Source organism: Podarcis filfolensis (genome assembly GCF_964270895.1).
Source record: "Podarcis filfolensis genome assembly, chromosome: 1".
Lineage (NCBI taxonomy): Eukaryota > Metazoa > Chordata > Lepidosauria > Squamata > Lacertidae > Podarcis > Podarcis filfolensis.
In genome coordinates, this window is record NC_139604.1 from 46,793,432 (window position 1) to 46,819,353 (window position 25,922).

General features: G+C 44.9%; 1 protein-coding gene across 2 annotated transcripts in view; it reads right to left on the minus strand.

Moving 5' to 3' along the window:
* GLI2 (GLI family zinc finger 2) overlaps positions 1–25,922 on the minus strand; it is a 304,721-nt gene that overhangs the window by 21,481 nt on the left and 257,318 nt on the right. For both annotated transcript variants that reach the window (XM_083584535.1, XM_083584536.1), the window contains exons 4-7: positions 14,830–15,032; positions 12,816–13,007; positions 4,233–4,434; positions 862–1,069 (exon numbers count right to left, since the gene is read on the minus strand). In XM_083584535.1, the coding sequence (XP_083440661.1) occupies positions 862–1,069; positions 4,233–4,434; positions 12,816–13,007; positions 14,830–15,032 (805 nt within the window). The remainder of the gene's footprint in view (positions 1–861; positions 1,070–4,232; positions 4,435–12,815; positions 13,008–14,829; positions 15,033–25,922) is intronic.

A 25,922-nucleotide genomic window follows, 5' to 3' on the forward strand; every position in this document is an offset into this window, starting at 1 on the left:
TAGTTGGAACACATTTAATAAATATTTAAAGTATTAAAATGCAGTGCTTTTTGCCATTATTTGTTTACTTATGTGTTTCCATCCTTGTTTGTTCATCTGTATACTGTGGCGCTTCCCAAAAAGGAATCACTGTTCTGTCGGTGGACTTCTACTGAGGAGTGAATTTGCTTCCCAGTTTTTTTGTTTTTTAAAAAACACCCTACAGATTCACACAATCATTTTCAAGCTTTATTTCCACATTCTTCATTTGATAAATGTGCACATGGAAACCTCATCATTTGAACCAGCTGTTTCATGCACAAATTGCTGATTAGACTAAGCTCTGTGGATTTCCCCACCCAGTTCACAGAACTCAAGATGGCAATTTGAGCTCATAGTGTTTGAGTCATTTGTGCAATGGGTGCAAATATGCCTAGTTTCAAATAGTTCTCACAAGTAAGAAAAAAGAAGGGGGAGAGGGCCCTCTCTTATCTGAATGCTATCTCATAGGGCAAATACGCAGATTATATTAATTTTCCTTGATCATCTGAATTATGTGGAAGACCAAGTTTCAGCTAAGCACACAATGAATTGCTACAGATCATATAGCTGTTGCTGCATGATGTGTGCATGTCATGATCATGGAGACACTGGCTTAAGAGGGATCAGTGCAATCAAATGAGCAGAGATGTGAAGACTGCTATTTCACAGCTGTGGCCTTCTGTGTGTTTACAGTGAACACCCAATCTTGCAGTGAATCCTTACGAGTGAAACTGACAGGGGAACTGAAACAGATTAGCTGCAATGGGCACAGTGGGTCTTTGTATAGGTGTCTGCAACCAGCCCAGTTAAAATCCTGCCAGAAGCAGACGTGGGTCCTACCTGGTTGGAATCAGAGACACAGTTGCTGCTGATCTGAGCCGGAGTGGAATTGACAGAGATGACGGCCACATGCTGCCGCGAAGGAAACGTCGGCGATGGCTGGATGAAGGGAGGCGTATGTCCAAATGCTGAGCTCAAGCTTCTCTGCTGATTCAAAATTTGCTGGTACGTCACTGGGTTGATTGGGTGAGGGAAAGTGAATGCTGGGCTGGAGAGAGAGAACATCAGAAAGAGAAGATATAGCAGCATGCAGTGAGAACATTTGGGATGCTCCAAATGGCTGGTTAAGGGCAAAGCAGCCTGATAATAATAATAATAATAATAATAATAATAATAATAATAATAAATAATTTTATTTATATCCCGCCCTCCCCAGCCGAAGCCGGGCTCAGGGCAGCTAACAACACTAAAATAGTGCAACATTATAAAAACATAAAAATTAATTAAAATCAAAATTGATGGCAACCATAAACTAAAGTTTTGTAAAGATTGCCAAAGGAGGGAGTCAGGCTGCGCCCTGACCAAAGGCCTGGTGGAACAGCTCTGTCTTGCAGGCCCTGCGGAAAGATGTCAAGTCCTGCAGGGCCCTAGTCTCTTGTGACAGAGCGTTCCACCAGGTTGGAGCCGCAGCCAAAAAAGCCCTGGCTCTAGTTGAGGCCAGCCTAACCTCTCTGTGGCCTGGGACCTTCAAGATGTTTTTATTTGAAGACCGTAAGTTCCTCTGTGGGGCATACCAGGAGAGGCGGTCCTGTAGGTACGAGGGTCCTAGGCCGTATAGGGCTTTGAAGGTTAAAACCAGCACCTTAAACCTGATCCTGTACTCCACCGGGAGCCAGTGCAGCTGGTATAGCACCGGATGAATGTGATCTCGCAGCAAAGACCCCGTAAGGAGTCTCGCTGCGGCATTCTGCACCCGCGAGAGTTTCTGGGTCAGTCTCAAGGGCAGCCCCACGTAGAGTGAGTTACAATAATCCAGTCTGGAGGTGACCGTCGCGTGGATCACAGTGGCTAGGTCAGGGCGAGAGAGGTAAGGAGCCAACTGCTTAGCTTGGCGGAGATGAAAAAATGCCGCCTTTGCTATAGCTGCAATCTGCGCCTCCATGGAGAGGGAGGTATCGAAGATTACACCCAAACTCTTAACGGACGGTGCTGGCACTAATTGCACCCCCGCAAGAGATGGGAGTTGCCCCCTCAGTCCCATATCGTCCCGTCCCAGCCAGAGGACCTCTGTCTTCGAAGGATTTAACTTCAACCGGCTCCCACGTAACCATCCAGCCACAGCTTCCAAGCATCTGATCAGTGTGTCTGGGGCCGAGTCAGGATGGCCATCCATCAACAGATAGAGTTGGGTGTCATCAGCATACTGATGGCAGCCCACCCCAAAACTCCAGACAAGCTGGGCGAGGGGGCGCATAAAGATGTTAAAAAGCATCGGGGAGAGTATCGCACCCTGGGGCACTCCACACACCAAGGAGTGGCGGGATGACAATTCCCCCCCAAGCGCCACCCTCTGTCCCCGACCAGAGAGAAACGAGCGCAGCCATTGAAGGACTGTGCCCTGGATCCCCACGTCAGCAAGGCGGTGGTCCAGGAGTTCGTGATCGACCATGTCGAAGGCTGCTGACAGGTCTAGAAGAATCAGCAGCCCCGACCCGCCTCGATCCAGCTGCCTGCGGAGATCATCTGTTAGGGCGACCAGAGCCGTCTCGGTCCCATGACCAGCGCGGAAGCCGGACTGGAATGGATCCAGAGCCGATGTTTCATCCAGAAACCTACCAAGCTGTTCAGCAACCGCTCTCTCAATCACCTTACCCAGGAATGGAAGATTCGAAACCGGGCGGTAATTGGATAGATCTAAGGGATCTAATGATGTTTTCTTTAAAAGCGGGCGCACCACTGCCTCCTTCAGTTCCCCTGGGAATGTCCCGGTGCCAAGGGACAAATTGATGATATCCCCCAGGGGGGCCCGCACCTCGTCTGGACACGCTCTAATCAGCCAAGATGGGCACGGGTCGAGAGGACAAGTGGTGGGCTTTCCAGCTCGGAGGAGTCTGTCCACATCGGCTGGGGATATCCGGTCAAAGTGGTCCAATACTGGACCCGAGGACAGTCGAGGGGCCTCCAGTTCCTTTATTGTATCCAAATTGGCAGGGAGGTCATGGCGGAGCAACAGGACCTTCTCCGCAAAAAAGCTCGCAAATGCCTCACAGCTGTGTGTCAAATTGTTATTTAAATTTGGCTGTCCTTCGAGGGACGTTAAAGACCGAATTATACTAAATAATTGTGCTGGGCGAGAGCTAGCGGATGCAATGGAGGCCGAGAAGTAGGACTTCTTAGCGGCCTTCACTGCCATCTTGTAGGTTTTCATAAAAACCCTATAAGATGTTCTTGAAGCTCCGTCACGGGCACCCCGCCATACTCACTCTAGCCGTCTGAGGTCCCGCTTCATTTTCCGGAGCTCCTCGGTAAACCAGGGAGCCCGGTTTCTGCGGGGTCGCAGAGGGCGCTTAGGTGCGATCTCATTGATGGCTGCCAGGAGCTGGGTATTCCAGCCCTCAACAAGCTCAGTCAATGAGTCGCCAGGGGGAGAAAGGTCCCGCAAGGCTTGACGGAATCTATCAGGGTCCATCAGCCTCTGCGGGCGAGCCCAAATCGACTCGCCACCTAAGCGGGGTGGGGGGTGGGGGGTGGAACGTCAATCCTGGCTTTCAGAGCGTAGTGATCAGACCATGGCACCTTCATCGAAGGAAACATGATCACATCTATACCGACGCCAAAGATCAAATCCAGTGTGTGGCCTGCTTGATGTATGGGGCCCGAAACAAACTGGGAGAGCCAGGACAAGGTCAACTTTGCTTCGTTTCTTTCTCCTCTTAGAGGTGTGTTCAAGGGATGCAGTTTCATGAGTATGCCTTCTGAAAACACAACAAAGCTGGGAGAGGGGGTTGTGGTTTTAAAAGATTGGGGGGGGGGACTTCCAAAGGTGCATCTCAACTCTAGATTATTACATTTCCCTCTTGCTGATTTTCCCATGAGGTCCATAGAGAGCAAGTGCCCCTCTTTTGCAGTTTCTTTTATTTTCTTACGAGACCCGACAGCCTCACTAGGCCTGGCCTTTCATTGTTGCCTGTGCTGCACTGGCAGAATTACCCACTGGCAGGTCCAGAACTCAGAGTGAACTACAGCTAACTATTCATATACTGCTGAGGCATCTTGAGAGTCACAGGTTACTCAAGGTCATTATGTATAACTAGGGACCCACATCTCTAGCGTCTTTCAATGGCTGCAAACTTGTTTCATTACCACTCCTGGTAATGAACCCCCCCCCCCCAAACTGAGGATTTCAGCATGAGCTGCTGTCCCTCCCTTACCTTATTGCCCCCGCTGATAAATGCCCATAAGAGCCACTTGCTGCAGAACTACTTCTGGAGTTATTTATATAAGCCACCAATGAATTTGGCGAGGTCCGGATCATTGTCTGAAGATCAATGCTGGCATCGGACAACGGAGATATAGAAAGCGCTCGCTTTCGACTTAGTCTTGGAGTCACTCGTGGACTGGAGAATCTTGACACTATATGAAAGGGAAATAAAGGGAAATGCTGTGGATCCAGGTGGAAATGTTTGTTTTATGTTGTTATTTTAGCATAATTAAAGGAAATTAAAAACATTTTGGCTGTAATTGGAAACACACAAGGAACATGTTGGGGGTTACGTCCGAGTAAATAGGCACAGAAGTACACTGTAAGGGTGATATCCAATGTTGAGTCATACTCAGAACAGACCCACTTAACTCAATGGACTCTAGTCAACATACACACTGAATCTGGACTAGGTTGTGTCTTTGTGTGCATGAGGGAGAAGACATGCCTTCCTCTCTAGCAACTGCTTCTTCCTCCTTAGTGAAGCTAAACTGGCAATCTAAGTGGCATGGGAGTATGCTAGAGGAACCAAGCAGCCCAGGTGCTGAAGGAAACCAGCTTTGTAGAGTCAGATGCCTGATTGTTAGGGGCAAGCCGAAGATTTAAAAAAGCATCAAGGCTGGTAGCAGTCAGGGGCTATTTGTGCAGCAGGCAAGACTCTTTGCTTTCTGGCAGGTATGTGCAAATCCACCGTTCTCAAAGGGGCCGTTTAACGCTCTTCAAATAATTTTCCTGTTTTGAAAATAAGCAAAGTCATAGGAGGCAGGTAGTGTAAAACCCTTCGTTTTGGGCCCGTCTTTCTCCGTTCACTCCATGCAGTAAGCGTTTGGTATTTAATTAATAGTTGGGGTGTTTGCTTTGCTTATTAAAGAAAATGTTGAAGTCTAGCTAGACTGGTCATCCATTTTGCTGGACTGCATTTTGATCCTTCGGAAGGGATTCCCTTCAAGTAGGGGAAATTTCATGTTGTGGGGAAAGGGGGGGGGAAGGATATAATACTTGTTATTAAAGAAGAAAGATTATACCACTTTTACAGAATAAATAGAGACATTCATTTGGCAGAGCTGTCGATCAGACTCTTTCATCACCTCTACAATTAAAAAAGGGGCCCTCTTACACAGAAATCAGTCCACAAAGGAGGCTCACAGGTTACCCACTGCTCAGACACCCTGCATTCTATGTGTTTTAAACATTTGAACCTAATACACTTATGTATATATACATAAGTAAGTACTATAAAAATTCAAAAAACTGGATTTACAATTATACACTCTGGCTGATTTAAGGCAGTAACAAATCATGATTTATTAGAAATGCCCTACAGGGCATCAGAACATTTGATTTGATTATTACTTGTATCAATGGGGGTGCTATTTACATGGGACTTATTGGTAAACTGCAGCATGGAAGACACATGAAGTATGGCTGAGTTCTTCTTCACTTAATCTGCCATGGAAGGGCTCGTAGAATAGCCAGCCTCATATAATCTACATGCTTAAGTCAAATTAATGCATGGATAGGTTAATACCATAGAGTAAGCTGTCCTGCCAGGCTTAGCAAGGTACTTCCCCTTACCTTGGCAGGAAATGAGTAATCAAGTCTCCAGTCTACCAGATAAACTCAGCATGTGAGGAAGCTAAGGTGGTTGGTTCAGCTTAGCCACATGGCTCTCACAAGCCATTATTGTGCTCCTATACCAATAATTTAGGAACTTTCACCACTGCCTGTGCATTCTTACTAATGTACAGAAAAGCACATGAGCCTGACCTTTGAAAAGTTGGTAAGTAAACCATTTTTAACTTACCAAACGTGTGGCCTTTTTCTATGCTAGGGCAAATGGGAAACTTTGGAAGGAACTTCCAAATATCTATACCCATTTTTCCCCTTGAACCAACAGTACTAAAGCAGATATCTCCTTTTAAAAACTAGGCATTCATTTTCCCCTGATTTCCAATGCTAACAAATTTGATCAGTGTAGGCTGCCAATACCATTGTAGCAAATCCAGCAATCACTTCCATCTGTGGCATGGTTCTGTGGGCCACAGCAGTACAGTACAAGCATCTCAGGAAGCTGCAGAGGCTGGAGAGCTTCCAATGTATATCTGCCCCCCTTCTTCAAAGCTTTGGTGTGAATGTGCCCTTGGGTAACAGTGGTTATGAGCTAATGAGGCACTGTGAAGCGTCTTGCACCAAAGAGGCCTGATTTTGATTATAACTACACACACACACACACACACACAGAGAGAGAGAGAGAGAGAGAGAGAGAGAGAGAGAGAGAGAGAGAGAGTTTTCTCTGTGTCCATTCGCCTATCTTGCTAAGAGGAGGAAGCAGACTGGGTTTGACAGTCATATTTGTCTCTGTTACTCCCACACCTCAAGGGAGATCTGTTTATTAATGTGCCACTTCCCTTGATAAATTACTAAATAGAAAGAAAAGCCTTGTACTCATTCCTCGTTGCTCTTTCCTGTGATTTATGCCCGCAGTGTCAGCTCTGCCGTTGGTCCCCATTAATTTGATGAAGGAAGAAGTCTTAATGTCCAACAGCAGCCTGGTGCAGCCGTCTAACACACCCCTTTGCTACACACACACACACACACACACACACACACACACACACACACGTAATTCCCCTCCCTCCCCCCCCCGCCCCGGTGTAAAACTCTGCTGGAAGCTGTCAGGTTCTGCAGGTTGGCCTGGGACTCTTCCGGTACAAATATAGTAATATGCATTTTATTACTGCCTGCTCTAATTCAAATCCTTCTGATATTTCTGCAGGGATGGGGGTTTCTGTTTCTGTTTTCAATGCAGCATCTCCACATGGGTCTCTCTGTTATGATGAGTTCATGTGTGTGCTGAAATCACAAGGCTGCCCTCAGATTACTCTACAGATTAATTACTTCTTTCTTGGTTCCGTTTTTCTTGCAGGAAGGAAAGCTAATAGGAAGGTTGCTTTGTTTTCCTTCACATAAAATCTGAACATAGTTCTGAGAACTTAAAGGTGGTTCCCCCCCCCCCCCCACCACACATGAGGTTCTTGTATCATATCAACTTTCTAATATGGTACAAACCGTGTTGGCCAAAATGCTAATTTGGATTACAAATATTTATCACTTTATCTTCCACAGTACCATATAAAGAGCCTTTGAGAAAGGCTCAAAATGTGAATAAAGTCTCACAGCCTAAAACAGCCTAATCTTTGTATATTCTCTCTACACTTTAAAAACTCTCCCACCCCCAAAGCTAAATTCTTCTATGTTATGAAAAGTATGCAAATTAGAAAGTTTGGATAATTTTGCTTTTGGGGGATATCTGCTAGTGTTTTTTTCTCTCCCCCTTTTAGGTTTCTGCTCAGTGCTTTCATTCCCTATCCTCTGAAATCCAGTTGATCCTCACACCCTTTCCAAGACAATCTTCGTTTTGCACACACAGGCTTAATGACTAGTAAGTTGCTTCCAACCCCTTTTAATGGAACATTCTCAGGTTTGCCTTGTGATGGCTGGACAGCTGAAGAGGCAACAAACAATGTCAGGCTGCTTGTTGTGGTGAGAGGTGAGCAAATAGAGGAAGTTTAAAAGCTTTCCTCTTGGGTCTTTCTGCATTTAAGGTGGCTTTAAAGGTTTGGTTCCCAGGTGAAAAAGCAGAGAGTGCCTGCTTCCTCATGCTTCCTGTCCCTCTGCAACAACATCAAGGCAGGAATGCAGCCTTTGCATTTCCCTCTCCTGAGATATGTTCAGGTTCCTCAGAGAGAGATGTGGAGTGCAGGGAACGGGAGTGTGGGAATGTGGGTTTGCAAAATGACATTGTGCAGAGGAGCAGGAAGTCTATTTCCTGACCATGTTCAGCAGCAGAACACCTGAAGTTACAATCAGCTTAACATACATCTTGGAGGTCTTCCTCTAATGGGGTTTCCACACATCACTTCCCCATTTGAATCCATGCTAAGTAAGGCTTCAGTACTCTGTGAATAGCTTACTTTTGTTTTGATTTCAGATATACAAAAAGAAAGCAACCTTGTTCCAAACTGGCGGTGTTTGGTACTTAATCCCCCCCCTTTTCATTAATAATATAAACAAAAAATTAAGTAGGTTTAAGCAACCTAGCCTACTTATATTACACCTTCTGCTGATTCAGACTGACTTATGCCTTTTCTTCCACCCAACACCCCCTTCCCCTTATGCTCCCATCTCCAATTTCTGACCGTCCTGCTCCTAAAACACTTTACTTTCCATAGTGAGGAAATGAAATGAACCATGGAATTTTTCAAGGTAAGCACATCAGCCACCTGCTGTTATTCAGCCCTGCCCTGGCTTTCCTGGTGATTGAATTGGAAAAGGAATCTAGAATAACCATAGAACATATTCTATTTTCCACTCCACCCCACACCCCACCTTCATTTAAAAATATAAAAACGATGCAGAGCCAGCAGCGTATCTTTCTGACATCCACTCATATGCAAAAGTGGCAAATATATATCGTCAAAAGGAGTTTTGTTGGGCACAAGGCAGCCCCCTTATCACTAAGCAGCAAATAGCTGCCACCAACCTCACTGGACTGTTTCCTTATTAGCATTTTTCTGTACTGTGGCATCTCCTCATGTCTTGTTTACACTGCTGCAAATGCCAAGCATTTGTGCTGGCACCAGGTGATGTCCTAGACGCCTTCTTTCTTACGGCACAGAGGGCCCCTTTAGCTTTGCATTTCAAGATATTTAAGATCCTTGCTGGGAGACAAGAAAGCTGCTTTCTGTTCCACAATCCACAAAAGTGGTTGTCTAGGAGTCCCTAAACCAGCATAAGTAAATGGGATTGTTTGGAACCTGGGATTCAGCACAAGTTTAGTCAAAAGATCTGAGGGAAGAGCTCTTGCAGACAGGGGCTATCTCTTCAGTTTGTAAATCTTGTTTTCAAATGAGCACAGAAAAAATCCATTGAATTTGATAAGAACCAAGTCGTATTTTAAAATCACATGCACGAACAATGATGCCCATAATGTGTGTTTTTTATTTGCATCTTGGGACTATGGTCCCCTTTGAGGGCTTATGTTGTCCCCAGCAAGTACAAGATAAAGCAGGAAAGATGAAAGTGAACTTTTTACTGAAAGTGAAACTTTAGCTGCTGAATTTTGTTGAGACTTGTGAAGTTTCTAAAGGGACTTCTGCACATCCCTGAAGGTTTAGCTTCAAATAAAATCTGAAGCAAAATTTTTGGTTCTTCCTCAGATGAAACATCTGAGGAATTTCAAGAAAAGGCAAGTGAATTTTGGCAAGACTAGTGAAATCTCCCAAGGGGTTTTGCAGATGCCAAGTTGAGATAAAACTTGCACAGGAGACTCTTTCCACAGACTGCTCTTTCTCTCCACACATATGATGACATAGGGTAAGGATCTGCAACTTGTGGGGATTGGAGGCAATTTGACCCTTGAAGTGTGTCATCTGATTCCAGATACCAATCCAAGGGTGTGTGTGTGTTGTTTTGTGGGCAGCTGTGGAAACAGGACTTGGTGACTGGCCACTTAAGCGTCCCATAGATCTCCAAATATACCTTTCCACCAACCCGCCCCATAAAGGTACTCTTTTAAGTCAGATTGGTGTATTGGTTAGTGAGCCTAGTACAGGCAGCTCACAACTTGCAGACATTTAAGTTGCATGCATTCAGCTTTATGCACTCGGCAAAAAAATAAATAAAAGGGGGGCGGAATCAGGGTAGTTGTCTGGGAAGAAAGACTTTGGCAGTCGCACCTGCCACTGAACTCAGTGTGTTTTGACTATGTACGCTTTTGGCTTTACAGTGGTACCTCTGGTTACGTACTTAATTCGTTCTGGAGGTCCGTTCTTAACCTGAAACCGTTCTTAACCTGAGGTACCACTTTCGCTAATGGGGCCTCCCGCTGCCACCGTGCGATTTTTGTTCTCATCCTGAGGTAAAGCTCTTAACTTGAGGTATTACTTCCGGGTTAGCGGAGTCTGTAACCTGAAGTGTTTGTAACCCAAGGTACCACTGTACATGCTATTTTCCCCAGAACGTGACCCCTGCATAAATCGAGAAGTCCATGGTACAAGTCTCCACTCAGGCATGAAGCTCACAGGGTGACTTTGGATCACTCAAACCTCGGTTCACCCACACACAGCCTGACTTAGCCCACAGGACGATGGTGAGCGCAAAACTGACACAAGAGAACCGTGTGTGGCACCATCAGCAACTTGAACGGAAGGCAGGATCAAAATGAAATAATGTGTTTTTTCATGGAAGGACTTTTTTCCTTCTTTGAATCACTCTTTCTTTTTCAGGTACTCTCTTCTAGGTCCTTTGCAAATAAACTTTAGTCCACTGGGAAAGAGACATAAATATACTTTTGTTTGCTTGTTTGCTTCAGATATGAAAATGTTTTAGGCCAGTGCCGTATGACAGCGACCCAACTGTTGCCCTTCTGGATGACTGACATGGGAGCTGGATGGAGTGGGAGCTGCAATTTGTTAAAGGTGCCACTATTTCCAGTGCCCTTCGCAAACTACAGTTCCCAGGATTCTCGAGGATGGTTGAATGTGGTAGAAGAGTGCTTTAAATGTATGGCGTGGAACTGAACAATTGAGAAAAGGGAGACTAGAAAGGCAGTGATCCTGGCAGCCTATTGTAGCTGCTAATAGTCCATGAAAGGTTACAGAAGAGCTTCCTCAGAGGAGCAGTCTTAAAAGCTGATCTCATTCTCCGGAAGTTGCCAAAGTTCTGTCCTTCTGCGTGACATTAACATAAATGCAGCTGTGAGGAACTGGAAATTTTACTCCAGAGCTGCCTCCTAAGAAGAGTCATGTTGAAGGCTGACTAGTTTATTGTGGGCATGAGCGTCAGTAGACAAGATCTGGCTTCAACAGATGTGCAATGTGAAATGAAGCGGTGGCGTGCACACAGATGCAGGAAGAAAACATAAGGTTGGCTATTCAACAATCTGGAACATCAAAAACAAAGTGTTGTGTTTTTCTCCTCTATTAAACATCATGTGCACTGAACCTGTATATGTGCATATATAGTCACCATCTTTCCAGTTCACTTCATGGAACTGATGGAGTGCCTACCAAAACACATGCCACAATATATTCACTCTGCCACAATTTGCCCCTATGTACCAATAAATCCACAGAAAACATCTTGTTCAACAAAGACTTTTCCCTAAAGGACTCCATCAAATGCACCACACAGCTATGGCAAAGCAATGACTGCTGTGGTATTTTTACCCAGTTTGACTGGCTAATCTGTGGTAAACTTTCTTCCACCCAAGACCAAATATGGTAATCACTTAGCAACTCAGGATACAAGCTACTCAAGTTTCAGAGGTGAACAGTTCCAGCCCCAAACATTTCTTTCTTTCTGTTGTCTCATTTTTCAGTCAGAACCACCTCTTCTGCTTCTGTGAAAAAAGCAGGAATACCAAGTGCCCAATCCAGACAAGGTTAAGTATGATTAAGTCCCATTTCTTTCATTGGAAGCATAAAGCATGTGCTGAAATCAACAGGACCCAGATTACAAGTGCTTCAACTTAGGCTATATTGTGCTCAAGGAAGCAAGCAGGCAAACAAAACCCCACTGACTTCAATAACTGGAGAAAACACTTATGACAAAACCGGCGAATTAATTCTTCACCCTCTTAACTGTTCTGAAGGGCCATCGCTGCTTCAAAGCAGGCAACCTAAATAGGCAAAGCAGGCAAAATGTTGGACTACAACTATTTCCACCCCCTCTCTCTGTGAGAGGAGGCTGTCCTGTGTTGGTTTGCATATTGTAAAGCCTGATGGGGGCCTTCCCTCATTAGCAGTACAAAGTTCTTACAACTCATACCCTGAAGCCTCACAGTACCTGACGAGTCTAAGGAAGGGTGCTTTGTTAGCAACAGCACCGGAGTGTTTGCAATGTATGCTGTATGCTTTTGATAGACATTCTCAAAAAAAATGAAGGTGGGGCCCTTTGCTGCCCTGGTTTCACCATCTGTGTCTGTCACAAAAAAAGGACCTACAGTCAAGCACAAAAACTAGAGAGGCCTGGCTGGATAATCCATCACCCTGTACATAGCTTCCTGTTACAAAAATATAAACACACACACACACACACACACACACACTTTTGCAGCGAGGACACTATCGTGAAATCCACTACTAATTACAGGTGCTAAGTGTGCTCCCTATAGCCATCAGGAGCATGATGGCTGCCATCTGCTCTAGGAACAGTCCTTGGGACTAAAATGCCCTCAGGGTGTACACAACCAAGGGCTCGCCCAGACTTGCGCTTGTCCCGTGCCTGGAAAGCATGGGTCCGGACGGTTTTCCGCTTGCCCCACGCTTTCAAGTGGTTTTGTCCTTGCCCCGCTGATTTCCTTTGGAAAGCCCACTCTTTAGCAATACATTGGAGCAAACGTCAACCAGAAGAAAGCCCGACTGACGTTTGCTCCGATTCAGGGGTGAAGACCAAATTTCCTCAGGAGAAAGTGGCAGGGCAAGGGGAAGTCTGGGTGAGCCCTCGGGAAGGCTTCTGCTTCCTTACTCACCATCTACAGGGCTGAGGTAATCATGAAGGTGCGTTGCACTGGCTGCTCCCGCACTCTGCATAAGGAGGTCCCCGTAAGGATTTGGATGGCTGGCCATGAGCGTCATCTGGTGATAGTAGTCCGCAGGGTTGGCTCCTGGAGGAGGAGGGGGCAGGCCAAAGAGACCTCGTTCTTTCAGATGCTCGTGAGCTACTGCAGGGGAGAAAGAGCAAAGGGGGAAGAGGAGGGAGAGGGAGAAAGAAACAACAAGAATAAAATATTTCCGGAGAGTAAAACCGCTGCCGTGACACTAGAATCTCCCCCTCTCCCTGCCAAAAGGTTGCAGTTACGACTCTGACGTATGCTTAGGACGTGTGTGCTCTCTGTGGACAAAAGACACCAGGCTGGGGCCCTCCACATTCCTCCATTTCCGCAAATTTATAAACAATCTCTCATTTCCACCCCCCTTCTAATAATCCCTCTGTATGAACACAGAGTTCACCAGCGAGAGCAAGAGAGAGAGAGAGAAAGAGAGAAATGGAGGAAAGGAGGGGAGGTGGTGAGGGATCCAAGCGCAGTAATGCTGTCAGAATTAACATCCCAGGCTATTATGAAAGAAAAAGACAAACACGGCCCAGTTAACGAGAAGCAGCATAAGAAAATTAAAGCAGGGTTCTAATACGCAGAGTGGGGGCGGGGGTTGTGTGTTTAGTTCCTGGCAGTAGAAAACCATTTGGCTTGCCAGAACCAATTATCCTCACTTTTGCCCATTTGTGAATTTTCAAACCTGCTTCTCCGTCCGCTCTCCATTAACTTATTTATTGTGGCTTGAAGGAGAGGGAGAGGGAGAAAGAAAGAAAACCGAAAGGCAACACAAAGGCCCCTTTCTAATGCCAAGTAATAAGAATTTTTCTTTTGCCGGCAGGAAGGAGGCTCGGGAGTAGCAAGAGGGAGAAAGACTACAAGAGCAATAAAATGCATCTGTAGTTTGCTTAGAGGAGAGACTTGGAATCTTAACACTTGCTGGAGGGAGAGGCCTCTGGGACCAGCAAAACCAAATCAGCAGCAACAGAAAAGCCAGGCGTTACCAGATTGGTTAAGTCTGCCAGGCTGGATTCTAGTTCTGATTCTGCACAGCCTGGATGCTGGGCTTCATCAAATGTATAATTCAAGTGGACAATTATTACAGACTATGGGCCATATAGCTGTCATCTGAGCATTTGCATGCAGGTATTGGGGCAGGTGGCTGCTACCTACTGAACTTGGTTTTTGGTATGACTACCCAATAGTGAGGGATGCGGGTGGCACTGTGAGTTAAACCACAGAGCCTAGGACTTGCCGATCAGAAGGTCGGTGGTTCGATTCCCCGCGACGGGGTGAGCTCCCGTTGCTCAGGCCCTGCTCCTGCCAACCTAGCAGTTCGAAAGCACGTCAAAGTGCAAGTAGATCAATAGGTACCACTCTGGCGGGAAGGTAAACGGCATTTTCGTGTGCTGCTCTGGTTCGCCAGAAGCGGCTTAGTCATGCTGGCCATATGACCTGGAAGCTGTACGCCAGCTCCCTTGGCCAATAAGGCGAGATGAGCACCGCAACCCCAGAGTCGGTCATGACTGGACCTAATGGTCAGGGGTCTCTTTACCTTTACCTTACCTAATAGTGTCTTTTCCTATTTACCATTGACATGAATAGATGATGAGGACCAAGAGCGCCCAGGAATATTAAGGCCAGCAGCGTTCCCAAGCTTCATTTTCTTTTCTTTTCTTAAAAATAAACCTTTCCCTTCAATCTGATCCTATTTCTCTTCTCCTCCAACCTAGCACACAGCATGGGTGTTTTACTTCTCCTCCTCCATAAGAGGAAGCAACCTAATAACATAAGATGCGTCCTTTTCAAATGCTTCAAATGGAGAGTTTACTTCATCCAGAACTGCCCTTGCCTATTGGCAGCTCCCATCGTGGAGACTACCCTTGAGGTGCATCGATACACAGGAACAGGTTTCAGCTGGCAGCTCAGCCAAGCCTGTGTTCCCACTTACCGTCAGCTGGGCTGAGGCCTCGAGCTGCTGAGATCATAGAGAGGGTAGGGCTGCCATGCATGGAGCGGAGGTAGTGCTCCATATGGGGGTTCATGTACGCGTGAGGGTGGTTGAAAGGCGACTCTGCAGGCCCCGCAGGGTGTGGAGAAAGGCGGATGAGAGAGATGTCGGAGATGACAGGGCTACCACTCAGAGTAGGAGGTCTGCAAAGGAGTTAGAAAGAAGTCCCGTCAGTGGGGAGTTTCGTTCAGCATATTTTGGGTATATTAGCATACTGTGAAACACCAAAACAAATATTAGTTAAGACAGAACATTTAAGCCAGTTTAACCATTCTCAAATCTAGCCAACGCCGCCTTTTTTCATGGCCACAGGATCATTTGCTGAGGCAGAGAAAAATCGAGGTGTCTTATTTCTACACAGTACAAGGGCTGTAAATTGAATACATGTTATTTAAATGCCTTTCAGCTGATTAGTTAGTTAAGTGGCTACATGCACATAGTTCTGCATATTAGCTACAGCCAGTGCTTTTTTTCCCTGGGGTATGCATACCCCTAAACAATTTGTGAATCTATGTTTGGCCTCATTGAAGGGCAGTATTTCAATATGAGTAGGAAAATGAGTGTATCCCCTAAATGTTTTTTTAAATAGGAAAAAAAACACTGGCTACAGCCATTCCTGGGCAGGGACAACATGGCCGCTGTGCTCCATGCTTGAGCAACCTCCTGTTTAAACTACTTCTCCTTCATACAACTTGGGGATGACAGTACACCTGGTGATGTCCAAGTGCCCACTAGAGAAACAGTTATTGCTTTCAAGCATTGTTGTGGGTTCCCAGAAAGCATCTCTTTTATTACATTTATATCCCACTTTTCCTCAAGTTGCTCAAGGTGGCATACCCCCCCCCATTTATCTTTACAAAAACACGCTGAGGAAAGTTAAGCTGAGAGTAAGTGACAGGCCCAAGGTCACCCAGTGGGGATTTGAACCCTGGTCTATTGGATCCTAGCCCAACACTCTAACCACTACACCACACTGCCTTTGATTAGGTCTCTGGTTAGCCACTGTGACAAGTAGGATGCTGGACTTGATGGGCCTTTGGCCTGATTCAGCAGGCTACTTGTATGTTTCTACAGGGTCCTGCTAGGTCTAATGGGACAAATGGAGCCCTAATTCTAAAATAACGTTTTTTGAGGGGGTGGGAACAGGCATTATCATTATATAACGATTCCCAACCTCTACCTGCAAGACAATGTAATTTTTGTTACATGGGGAATATAACAAGGCTTCCCTATTTGGGGCCTGCTTATGCCATGGTGTGGCACACAGCTTGCTAGCATCTCTGGGATTTCGGCTGTGATGACATCACCCACCCCAGTGATCTGTGTGTGCAAAGCTCTATGAGGGTGCAAGCTTCCTGTCTCAGGAAAGGTTGGAGATAATGAGGCAACTGTGCAAAATGTACCAATTCAATTCATATTGGTAGAAAGGGCTGGCAGGGGAAGAGAAAAGTGAATCAAAGCCTGTGTTTCAGATTTGGCTTGAGATCGTTACAAATAATCTCTAGCCCCATCTGGAAAAAATGAAACAGGATTAAAAATAAAAGGAGTGATGTCATTAAGAAAACATCTGACATTTTAATGCTGAGGAAGCTAAATTCAAGTGTGTGTGACTATATTGGGGAGGTGGGAGTAGGAGGGGGAGGGATGTAAATTAAAAGCAGTCCCAGACTACCCTGACCCACGGAGCCTGCCTTCATGCATAAGCCTCGAAAGAAATTCTCTTACATACACAATAAGCTTCCCCTTTCATCAATACTCAGTTTCTCCCAACAGGATTGTGAACGCCTTTGATGCCGGCTTGGAACTATGTATTACTTGGTTTATGACTCTTTTGAGTCCATTCCGATCAAACTAGGAGGCCAGCATCTAAAGCCTATTAACAATACCCAGGGCTTGCTTTTCATTTTTGCCCAAAGCTTATACGGGGAAGTGGAGTCCCTCACTGAAACTTTTTTTGCATTGGCTAAAAATGGGAATGCAAGATGACAGCATCAAGGTTTTAGCTGGAATGTGTGCTACATTAGGGAAAGTAATGGGTGTGTATAAGGGGAGGGGGTGTCATCACCTAAATATTTTGTTGTCACTTTGGAAGGTCATTGTTTACACTGAAATTGGAAGCACCTGCTCAACACCTCAACATGCAGCATAGATGGAGAATGCAACAACATATGAAAAATCAAGATGACCCCGCCAGATAATTTATTTACAAAAAGGACTGTGAATACTCTGTCCTCAAAAGGGAGAGCACCACCAAGGATGTAATAAAACAATCTACACTGGCGGTTACTGAACATAGGAAGCTGCCTTATATCAAGTCAGACCGTCTAGCTCAGTACAGTGGTACCTCGGGTTACAAACACTTCAGGTTACAAACTCTGCTAACCCGGAAGTAGTACCTCGGGTTAAGAAGTTTACCTCAGGATGAGAACAGAAATTGTGTGGTGGTGGCAGGCCAGCAGCAGGAGGCCCCATTAGCTGAAGTGGCACCTCAGGTTAAGAATGGACCTCTGGAACGAATTAAGTTCGTAACCAGAGGTACCACTGTATTGTCTAAACTGACTGAAGTCAGCTCTTCAGGTTTCAGACAGGGGTCTTTCCCAAACTTAACTGGAAAAACCAGATTGAACCTGGAACCTTCTGCTTGTAAGACAGATGTTCTACCACTGGGTTAAAGCCCTTCCCACTAAGGCATTCCAAAAAAATGAGCAGGGTGTGTGTGAACAGCACAAACTAATACAACTGAAAACCACTTTCATATAATTATTGCTTATAGTTTCATGTGAAAAGGAGAGGTGTACCATGGAGTTAATCTCTGTCTCTGCTGTCATAAGCAGACCCATTTTAATAGCATCAGTAAGTTTAATATGTAATTACTGCCTAAACCATTTCCACTGTTGAACCAAATTGCTCCCAAGCCTAAGTATTTATGGATCATTTACTGGCTGCCACTTCATCTCCCACCTACAACACCTGGGGTCTTCTTAAGGGAAGGGTGCCAGTGAAGAACAAACTGTAGAACAACTGGAGAAAATTTAAGAGACCTACTCTTTGGGTGTTTACTTCTTAAGTCTTTTCTTTTCCCGAAAAGGAAGTCTGGCTAAGCTCATATGGTACAACTAAATCTAATGAAGGATATACCTATACTATAGAATTCAACTGGTCATTCATGCCCCAGGCATAATGCTGAGAACTGTAGTTCTATGAAGATTTCTAACAGATACTTTGTACCTCACAAACTACAATTCCCATGATTCTTGGCAGGGGGAGCCATGAAAATCTTACTGATATAAAACTCTTATTAAGCGTGAAGTATGTATTTGTAATGACAGAAAGAAATTGTTTTATGGTAAACAAACTGAACGATCACTTAAGGAATCAGAACCTTGTTTTAATTTTATATGGCTACGGCTGTGGTGCTGGATGCCTGTCTCTGATGACCAGTGATTCAAACTTGCAAATATTGGCTTGGATCCCAATAACAGGTCTTTTCCAGAAAACTGCCTGTTACAATAAAATGCACTGAGTTCCGTCCAAAGGCAATTTTGTGCTAGAATAAATGCTTCTGCTTGTACAAACCAGAGTCCTAATTTACACCAACCCCTTTCCCCCATCTACTTACTACAGCCCTCTGTGCCATATCTCATACATTTCCCAAGTTCCTACCTTCAGAAACAGCTTTTCAGGGGTACATGGGAATTGGAGTGTTTGAGTGGAAGTGCAAGGCCACCACTAGACACAACCTAATAATCAGATTTTACATTTTCACTGGGAAGTGAGGATCAGCACCAGTTGTGGATATTTTTTGGCAAATTTTACCAATTCCCCCCACCCCCGCTCAATCACCAGTGCTTATTTTAGTGTCTCCTTGGAACATCTATGATGGGGAGAGATGAGGTACCTGGGAACTGAAGAGCGGGAGAAGGATCACAAGGAGAAAGGAGCAATCTTTCTTGGAGCATAATTTGCAGCCATGAAGAGATCTCAGATTATTTCACCAGCTGTCAATAGTTCCCCTTGCTGGTGCCATATTCTGAGCTACCTGTCAATGTTGAAAGCCACCCTGCTGTCTTAAGGTTTGATGTACATTCCTCCACAGACACAGGGAAGAGAGGGATCTCAGCAGTTGGGATGTGGTGGGGTGTAGGAACAGTGTACTACTGCCAGTAAGATATATTAGGACCTGACACCTGACACATATAATCAGCAGGACCTCAGGAATGTCAGTTGTTTCCAGGAGTGCAATCAATTCCCTGCATCCTTGTGGGCTAAGGCCAAGCTTAATTTTCTCAACAGCTGTGGATTCTTTGATGGGCACAATGAAAACCAGAGTAAATGTATGGGGTTGTGTCCATCCTTGCCTGCGCAAAGACTTGCACTTGTGTGACATCACTTCCCTCCCTCTCCTGTCCCTGCCCACCCCACGCTGTTCTGGAGGACTGAGGGAACTTCCAGAACAGATTTGGGGGATGCATACAGGGAGCAGAGGAAGTTCTGCTTGAGCAAACAGAATGACTTTGCTGGATACAACCCATGTTTTAATCAATGTCAAATATGCTGAAGTAGAGCAGGTCAAAACTGCCTCCTGGGTCAGAAAATTAAATGCAGCAACACCAAGAGCAATATATGGAAGCACAGTTACTGGAAGGAAACCCCACTGCACATATAGATGTGGACGTAGTGATCCTCCTCAGCTTGCCTTGTGCCTTCACAAAGGAAACTCTTTGAGAAAATGTAGAAAAGTGTTCTGGTGTCTGCTCCCAAAATATGGAACGCCCTTCACTGCACCAGAGCTCAACACAAAAATCATTGCAAAGCTTTTTCGTTTGGCAGGATTAAGTTTTTAACAGGCACAAGACTTTTAATGTGAATCTTGATTTTGTCCTTCTGCCATTTGCAGTTTGAATTCCAGCTTGGTCTACTTGTGCACCTAAGTATTATGGTGATAACGATCCTGAGATGGTTATAGTAGGTTGTTCCTTTTTTTAGACGAGAAGCGTGGGACCACCAGTTCTGAATGGTCCTCCATCAAAAACCCTGAAAGAAAGAATTACACAATAGGGAGATAGCCCCACTCATTCGCTGCTGTGCTCCTTTTTTGTTTGCAGGGAAATGTTGTTTTTACATGAAGTAATATTTTAAAATATTGTCCACCACCTGCAATCCAAAATGGGAAAATCCATTCTCCTAGCTCATATCGCTACCATCTCATTCCCACTGCGTTCTGCTGTTTGGGCAGACCATACCTAAGAGCCATTTTTTTCAAATCACACGAAGTTAAGTTAGGGTGATGACAGTGGCGTAGCGTGGGGGTGCAGGGGGGGATGGCCGCACCGGGCGCAACATCTGGGGGGGGCGCACTCGCAGCTCTCTGCCCCTACTAAAATCCACGGGTTAGGGGCGCAAATTACTTGCCTTGCCCCAGGTGCTGACAACCCACGCTACGCCACTGGGTGATGAGTGCATGGTCTTATTTTGGCTTGGGGAAACTTGTGTTCCAACATGCTGATTGCAGCCCACCAGGCATGTATTATGACCAGATAGGTGCTTGAAAGCCCCTTTATTTTTGCTGTCAAAGGTAAGCAACAAAAGCAGATTTACTGAGGTCTTGGTGGACCATGGGTGACAATTTGTGTGGTCTTATGTGTACCTATACTTGTAAACTCTTTCAAGATAGCAAATTTTGCTGCAATCCTATACCAGTGAGGAAGCCCCATGGAGCACAATGGGACTTACTTCTGGGTCGACATGTATAGGATAGTGCTTTTTCCCTCATCAAATTTATCACATGAAATTCAACAGGCAGTGACAGGCCTAACTGCTATAGCCAATAGTGTATGGCTAAATCATTGAAATAAAGAAGGTGAACCTCAAATACGCCTAGGCAAACATCAAAGGCAGAAATTAGAATTGAGATGGGGACCTCTGAAACCAAATTAAATTAATGCGGTAAAGACAGAACTTTGATTCAAACTTAATAATGGTGATTTTTGTTGCTGTTTAACATGCCTCACAACCCACTTTTACAGGCATATGTTTCCATGCTACATCAAAGGAAGTAAACATTCTGCTTCAGGTCCTAATATCCTTTTTTTTATCTAATTATCGTACTTACATGTTCTTTCTATTTTAAGTCCAGCAAGCCCTAACTTTTTTTGGAACAAACCTTTCTGCAACAATGAGAGTTGAGCTGACGGCTCACAAGTTCCTCTTAGCAGAATGTTTTTCTTTTTTAATCCATAGAAGTTGTAAATACATTTTAAAGCCAGCTCCCAACATTCTGTCACACGAGAATGATTAAGGCTGTACTCTTAACCCAGTCAGATTGTGGAGAAGTTGGCGCTTCTGGGACTGGGCCACCCCAAAAGAGGGCACAGGTGACACAATATTATGACAGTGTCCCCAAATGAAGCACTTTATTTCTTCTCCAGAGGAATGAATGACAACCTTTTACTTATACAAAAGAACTCAAGTTGTATCTGTATCCATGCTCTGGTAATCTTGTTTAGATTACTGTATGTGTTCCCACCTCTGAAAATGGTAGTGATGGACTCTGTCCACCCCACCCCCCAACGTACAGAGAGCATGTGGTCCCCACCAAGGGGTGCTTGTGAATTCAGGACCTCCGCACTTTGGAAGGGCCAAAGCTCAGTAGTAGAACAGCTCTTTTGCATGCAGTATATTCCAAGTTCAATCCCCATCATCTCTAGGTAGGGCTGGGAGAGACTTCTGCCAGTGAATGCAGACAATACTGAGCTAGATGGGCTAATGGCAGTAAAATACCATTTGGACTTATAGGCTTTTGGCAAAATGAATTTATAAAAGAATGTTTTGAAAAAGGTGCAGGAGGAAAGGGGGCAGTTAGACTAAGCATACATCATGTATCATGAAACATGTCTTCAACCTAGGAGCAACAGCTCTGGGCCTGTCAAATACGTAAGTGACCGTTGTAGTTGCAAATCATTAGAAGAAAAGACTAGGCAGCAGTGACTGGGCTCTCTTATCATGTCCCTGTGTAATGCTGAAATGCTTCTGTAAGTGCCAAGACTGCCTAAAACTACTGTGCAGAAATTAATGCACCCCCAGAGAGGCATACTTATAATTATGTGCTTCACTCTCTCATTGAAATCAACAGAACTTTTTTTAAAAAACGCTTATCTGTGGCTGGATTGCAGCAATCAATAGGAGAAAAGCAACCTACCTACCTACCAGCCAACCACAGCTTTCCATTATAAAGGTAACAGCTTTCCATTGTCTAAGCAGAGGCTTCCGCCAGGCCTCATTTCTCATTCTCTCAGCACATGCCTCTGTTTCTTATGCAGACACATATCTGTACACAAATCCCATTCTGCTTGACCCCAAGATCACCCTGCTTCCATTACAACATTGTTGTAGGCTGAACCAGACTTGCTTCAGTGCCAGGCCTAGAATGCCATTCCCTTTGCGGAGCAGTAATAAAGAAATCACTGTTTTAAGCTGACAAAGAACAGATTTCATACTGAGTAAACACTGGTGTTTTGGTAGGGAAATTAAGTTATAGAATTGTTTCTAGAAAGAGAAACCGACTCATACAGATGGACTTTGTTAAGACACTACAATCTGGTACCATCCACACAGGTGAACTGTGAGTTCTATAGGTGGGTAGTTAGTTAGCTGATTATAGATATAGACAGATATAGACAGATATAAGACAGACAGATAGATAGATGATAGATAGATGATATAGATGATAGATAGATAGATAGATGATAGATAGATGATATAGATGATAGATAAATAGATAGATAGATGATAGATGATAGATAGATAGATAAGATAGATATGGTGTTGCTTATATAAGGCTAGATGGCCTGCTTTGGTCGCAATATGAAATACTTGGGTGCACCAGAGAGGGGGAGTGTGTGAGCCAATACAGTGGATGCCCGGGTTGCGAACGTGATCTGTGCGGGATGCACATTTGCAACCCGCCTCTGTGCACACACGGGTTGCGATTCGGCGCTTATGCGCATGCGCAAAGTGCTTAGCACTTCTGTGCATGCACGACTGCCGAAACCTGGAAGTAACCCATTCCAGTACTTCTGGGTTTCGGCAGTCCGCAACCTGAAAAAACACAACCTGAAGCGGATGTAACATGAGGTATGACTGTACATCAAAAGATTTATTTTCTCTCAGTGTCCCTGTTTAACCATGACAATAAACCACAGGGTGATGTCCAATTGGTGTGCAATTTTCAGTGATTCCTCCTCTCCCCTGCAACCCCTTGCCCCTCTATCTGCTCTGAGGGATCTTCCAATCCTTCTGAGAAGGTTCAGTGAGGGTGAGGAACTGTAAGAGAGAGGGGATATTGCTGAAAATGGTTTCATTCCCCATTTCACAGATAGATGTATTCCATCCATGTAAATACACCAATTGGATGCCACCCTGTGGTTTATCGTTATGTCTGAACACGGAAACTGAAAGAAAAGAGATCTTTTGACATGTTGGAGGAGAACGAGTCTTTTGTGTTCATTCCTGAATCTGTGCGCTTAAGACTGTGTATGCTTGAAAGAGTAGTGGAAAACTGGCCAAATCTAGGGCTCTTTTTATGATCTGAGATTTCTGCAATGTATGGCATATGATTTTTACCATTTAGCAGTGGACAGAAGGCTTACTTATACACAGTATAATGTTTACAGTAGGCTGTCAGCATGTAGCATGACGTAAGTCCCAGTGCTAGCCAAATAGATATTATTTGTTCTATACATAAAGCATTCAGCAAGGTTTTTTTTTAAAAAAGGCATGCTTAGTCTAGAGTGCAAAGAAAATACATTCATTTTTGCTAATTTAAAGTAAAATATGACTCATTTTAAAAAGAGACATTTGGCTGCAATCCTAACAGCTTAGCCATTTGCCAGTTACTGAAAACCATCCTATTTAAATTCTATATAAAGAGTACTTATATAAATAAAAGACTTTATATGTATTACAGTTTTACAGAATGTAAGAGCCAGCCAGATTTCTGAGCAGCGAGCTCAGAGAGAGGGAGAGGTGGAAACCGGAGTATAGAAAGATTCCTCTTCAATCCTCTTGCTGGTATATTTCGGAACATGGGCACTTTGTGTGAGACTTCCCTTGCACTTGATTCAGAAGTTGCAGCCACATACTTGCCAACTGTCTCGATTTAATCGGGACACCCTGAATTTTGGATGTTGGCAGATACCGCCAAACTCCTCAGCACACTGCTGGGCACCTGGGTCCCCTTGCACCCTTGAGAGTGCAGTGTGCCAACCACCTCAGCATGGTGGTGGGGTGCCTGCTGGGTGAGCAGAGAGGAGTGTGGTGCAAACAGTGGTGCAAACTGTGCTTGGCTGGGATGTGCACCCTATCCTGTCTGGGAGGTGAGCGGCCCAGTGGGTGCCACAGTCCCTGAGTGGCAGTGGCGGCGGTGCCTAAAGAGCCACTACCTCTGTCCAATGTTAGAGGAGAAGAAGGCAGGTTCCAGCTCCCTCAATGTCTCCTCTCTGCCTCCTGATTGGCTGCTTTCCTCACTGGCAACTGGCTTTAAGGAGAAAGTGTGCACTCTCAGTCTCCAGGAAACCTGCAACTTGGAGATTCTGGCCTTGCAGGGGGTAGACCCTCAGGAGACCTTCCAACTTTATGGTTCTGTAAGTCTATGATTCTCTTAGTGAAAGACGCAAGCCACACATGTCCCTATTTTCCTCTGCGGCATGTTAGAGTGAGACCCTATCAGCATACGACACCTCTGCTCAGAGATCTGTACTGGCTGCCAATCTGCCACAGCACCAAGTGCTACTATTAACCCAAAACCTTGGCAGCCATTTACTGGCAGGGCCACCTTACCCCGTATATGGCCACTTGGCCACTTCGATCTGTGGAGCTGGCGCTGTTCCTTTCCAACTAGCGCAGTCTGGTTGCCGGGCCGAATTGTAAAGGCATCCATGGCAACTAAGTAACTGGAGTTTTGCAAACCTGTTTATAATTACTTTTAACCCCTATGCATACCATTCTTATTCAATCATTCTCTCTGGCTTGGCTTTTTTTCTTTAAAAAATGAAAATAATAAGGCTGTGCTGTATTCCAAGAACCATAAAGTGGAATACTACTGCCATGGGAAACTCCCCCCCCCCCCCCGATGAACAAAAGCCTAACAAGGTGCCTGTCTGCCTTTAGGCAGATTGGTGAGGATCAGCCCTAAACCCACATTTACATACCAGGAAACAGGGCTAGGAGGCCAGCTGGAGCTCCCTAAATGAGGTTGTTGGAATAAAGCCATTAACCCAATCAACATTTATAAGGAATAGAGCGTTAAATACTAGTGGGTTGCTGGCTATTAAATTATAAAGAACAGGGGTCTCTTTATGGAATCCACCAGAGTTCTGAATTTAACTGGGCAATCGTATAGATGCCAACCCAGGAGTAACCCTGGTTGAATACAATAGGTTGTATTCAATCTTAGTAATAATCTGAGGAGACCCATTTAAATGAATAGGCATGACTAACTTAGGCCCATTAAGTTCAGAGAGTATACTCTGTGTAAAATTTCACTGGATACAATTGACTTCAACCCAGGTAAATGGGTATAGCTAAGGTGGGCAACCTTTTTTCTATTGAGGGCCACATCCCTTGGAGGAAATCTGCTGGAGGCCACATGTGAGTGGTTGGAGCCACTCCATTTTATTTTTCTTTCTGCCACCTCATTCTCTCTCTTTCTTTCTTCCCATCCAGTAGGCTGCTGGTGAGGGGCAGATTCCTCTTGCCAGAGGTTGAGACTGAAAGCATGCAGACAATTTATGCAGTTGGTCTGAGGGCTGCATAAAGTTAGGTCTGGACCACTGGTTACTGGTGTTGGACTGTATCCCAAAGGCCATATTTTTTTTAGTCACTGAAAAGACAGCAAGTATTTTGCAGTATTTGGTTCTTTTGTTTATTTTACACTTTTGCAGTAGGAGGAAATGCCATTGTAGGCACCACAAAAAGGTGGCGCCTTTCACAGACAGGGACAATGCTCATGAAATGAACTCTTACATTTCAGTTCA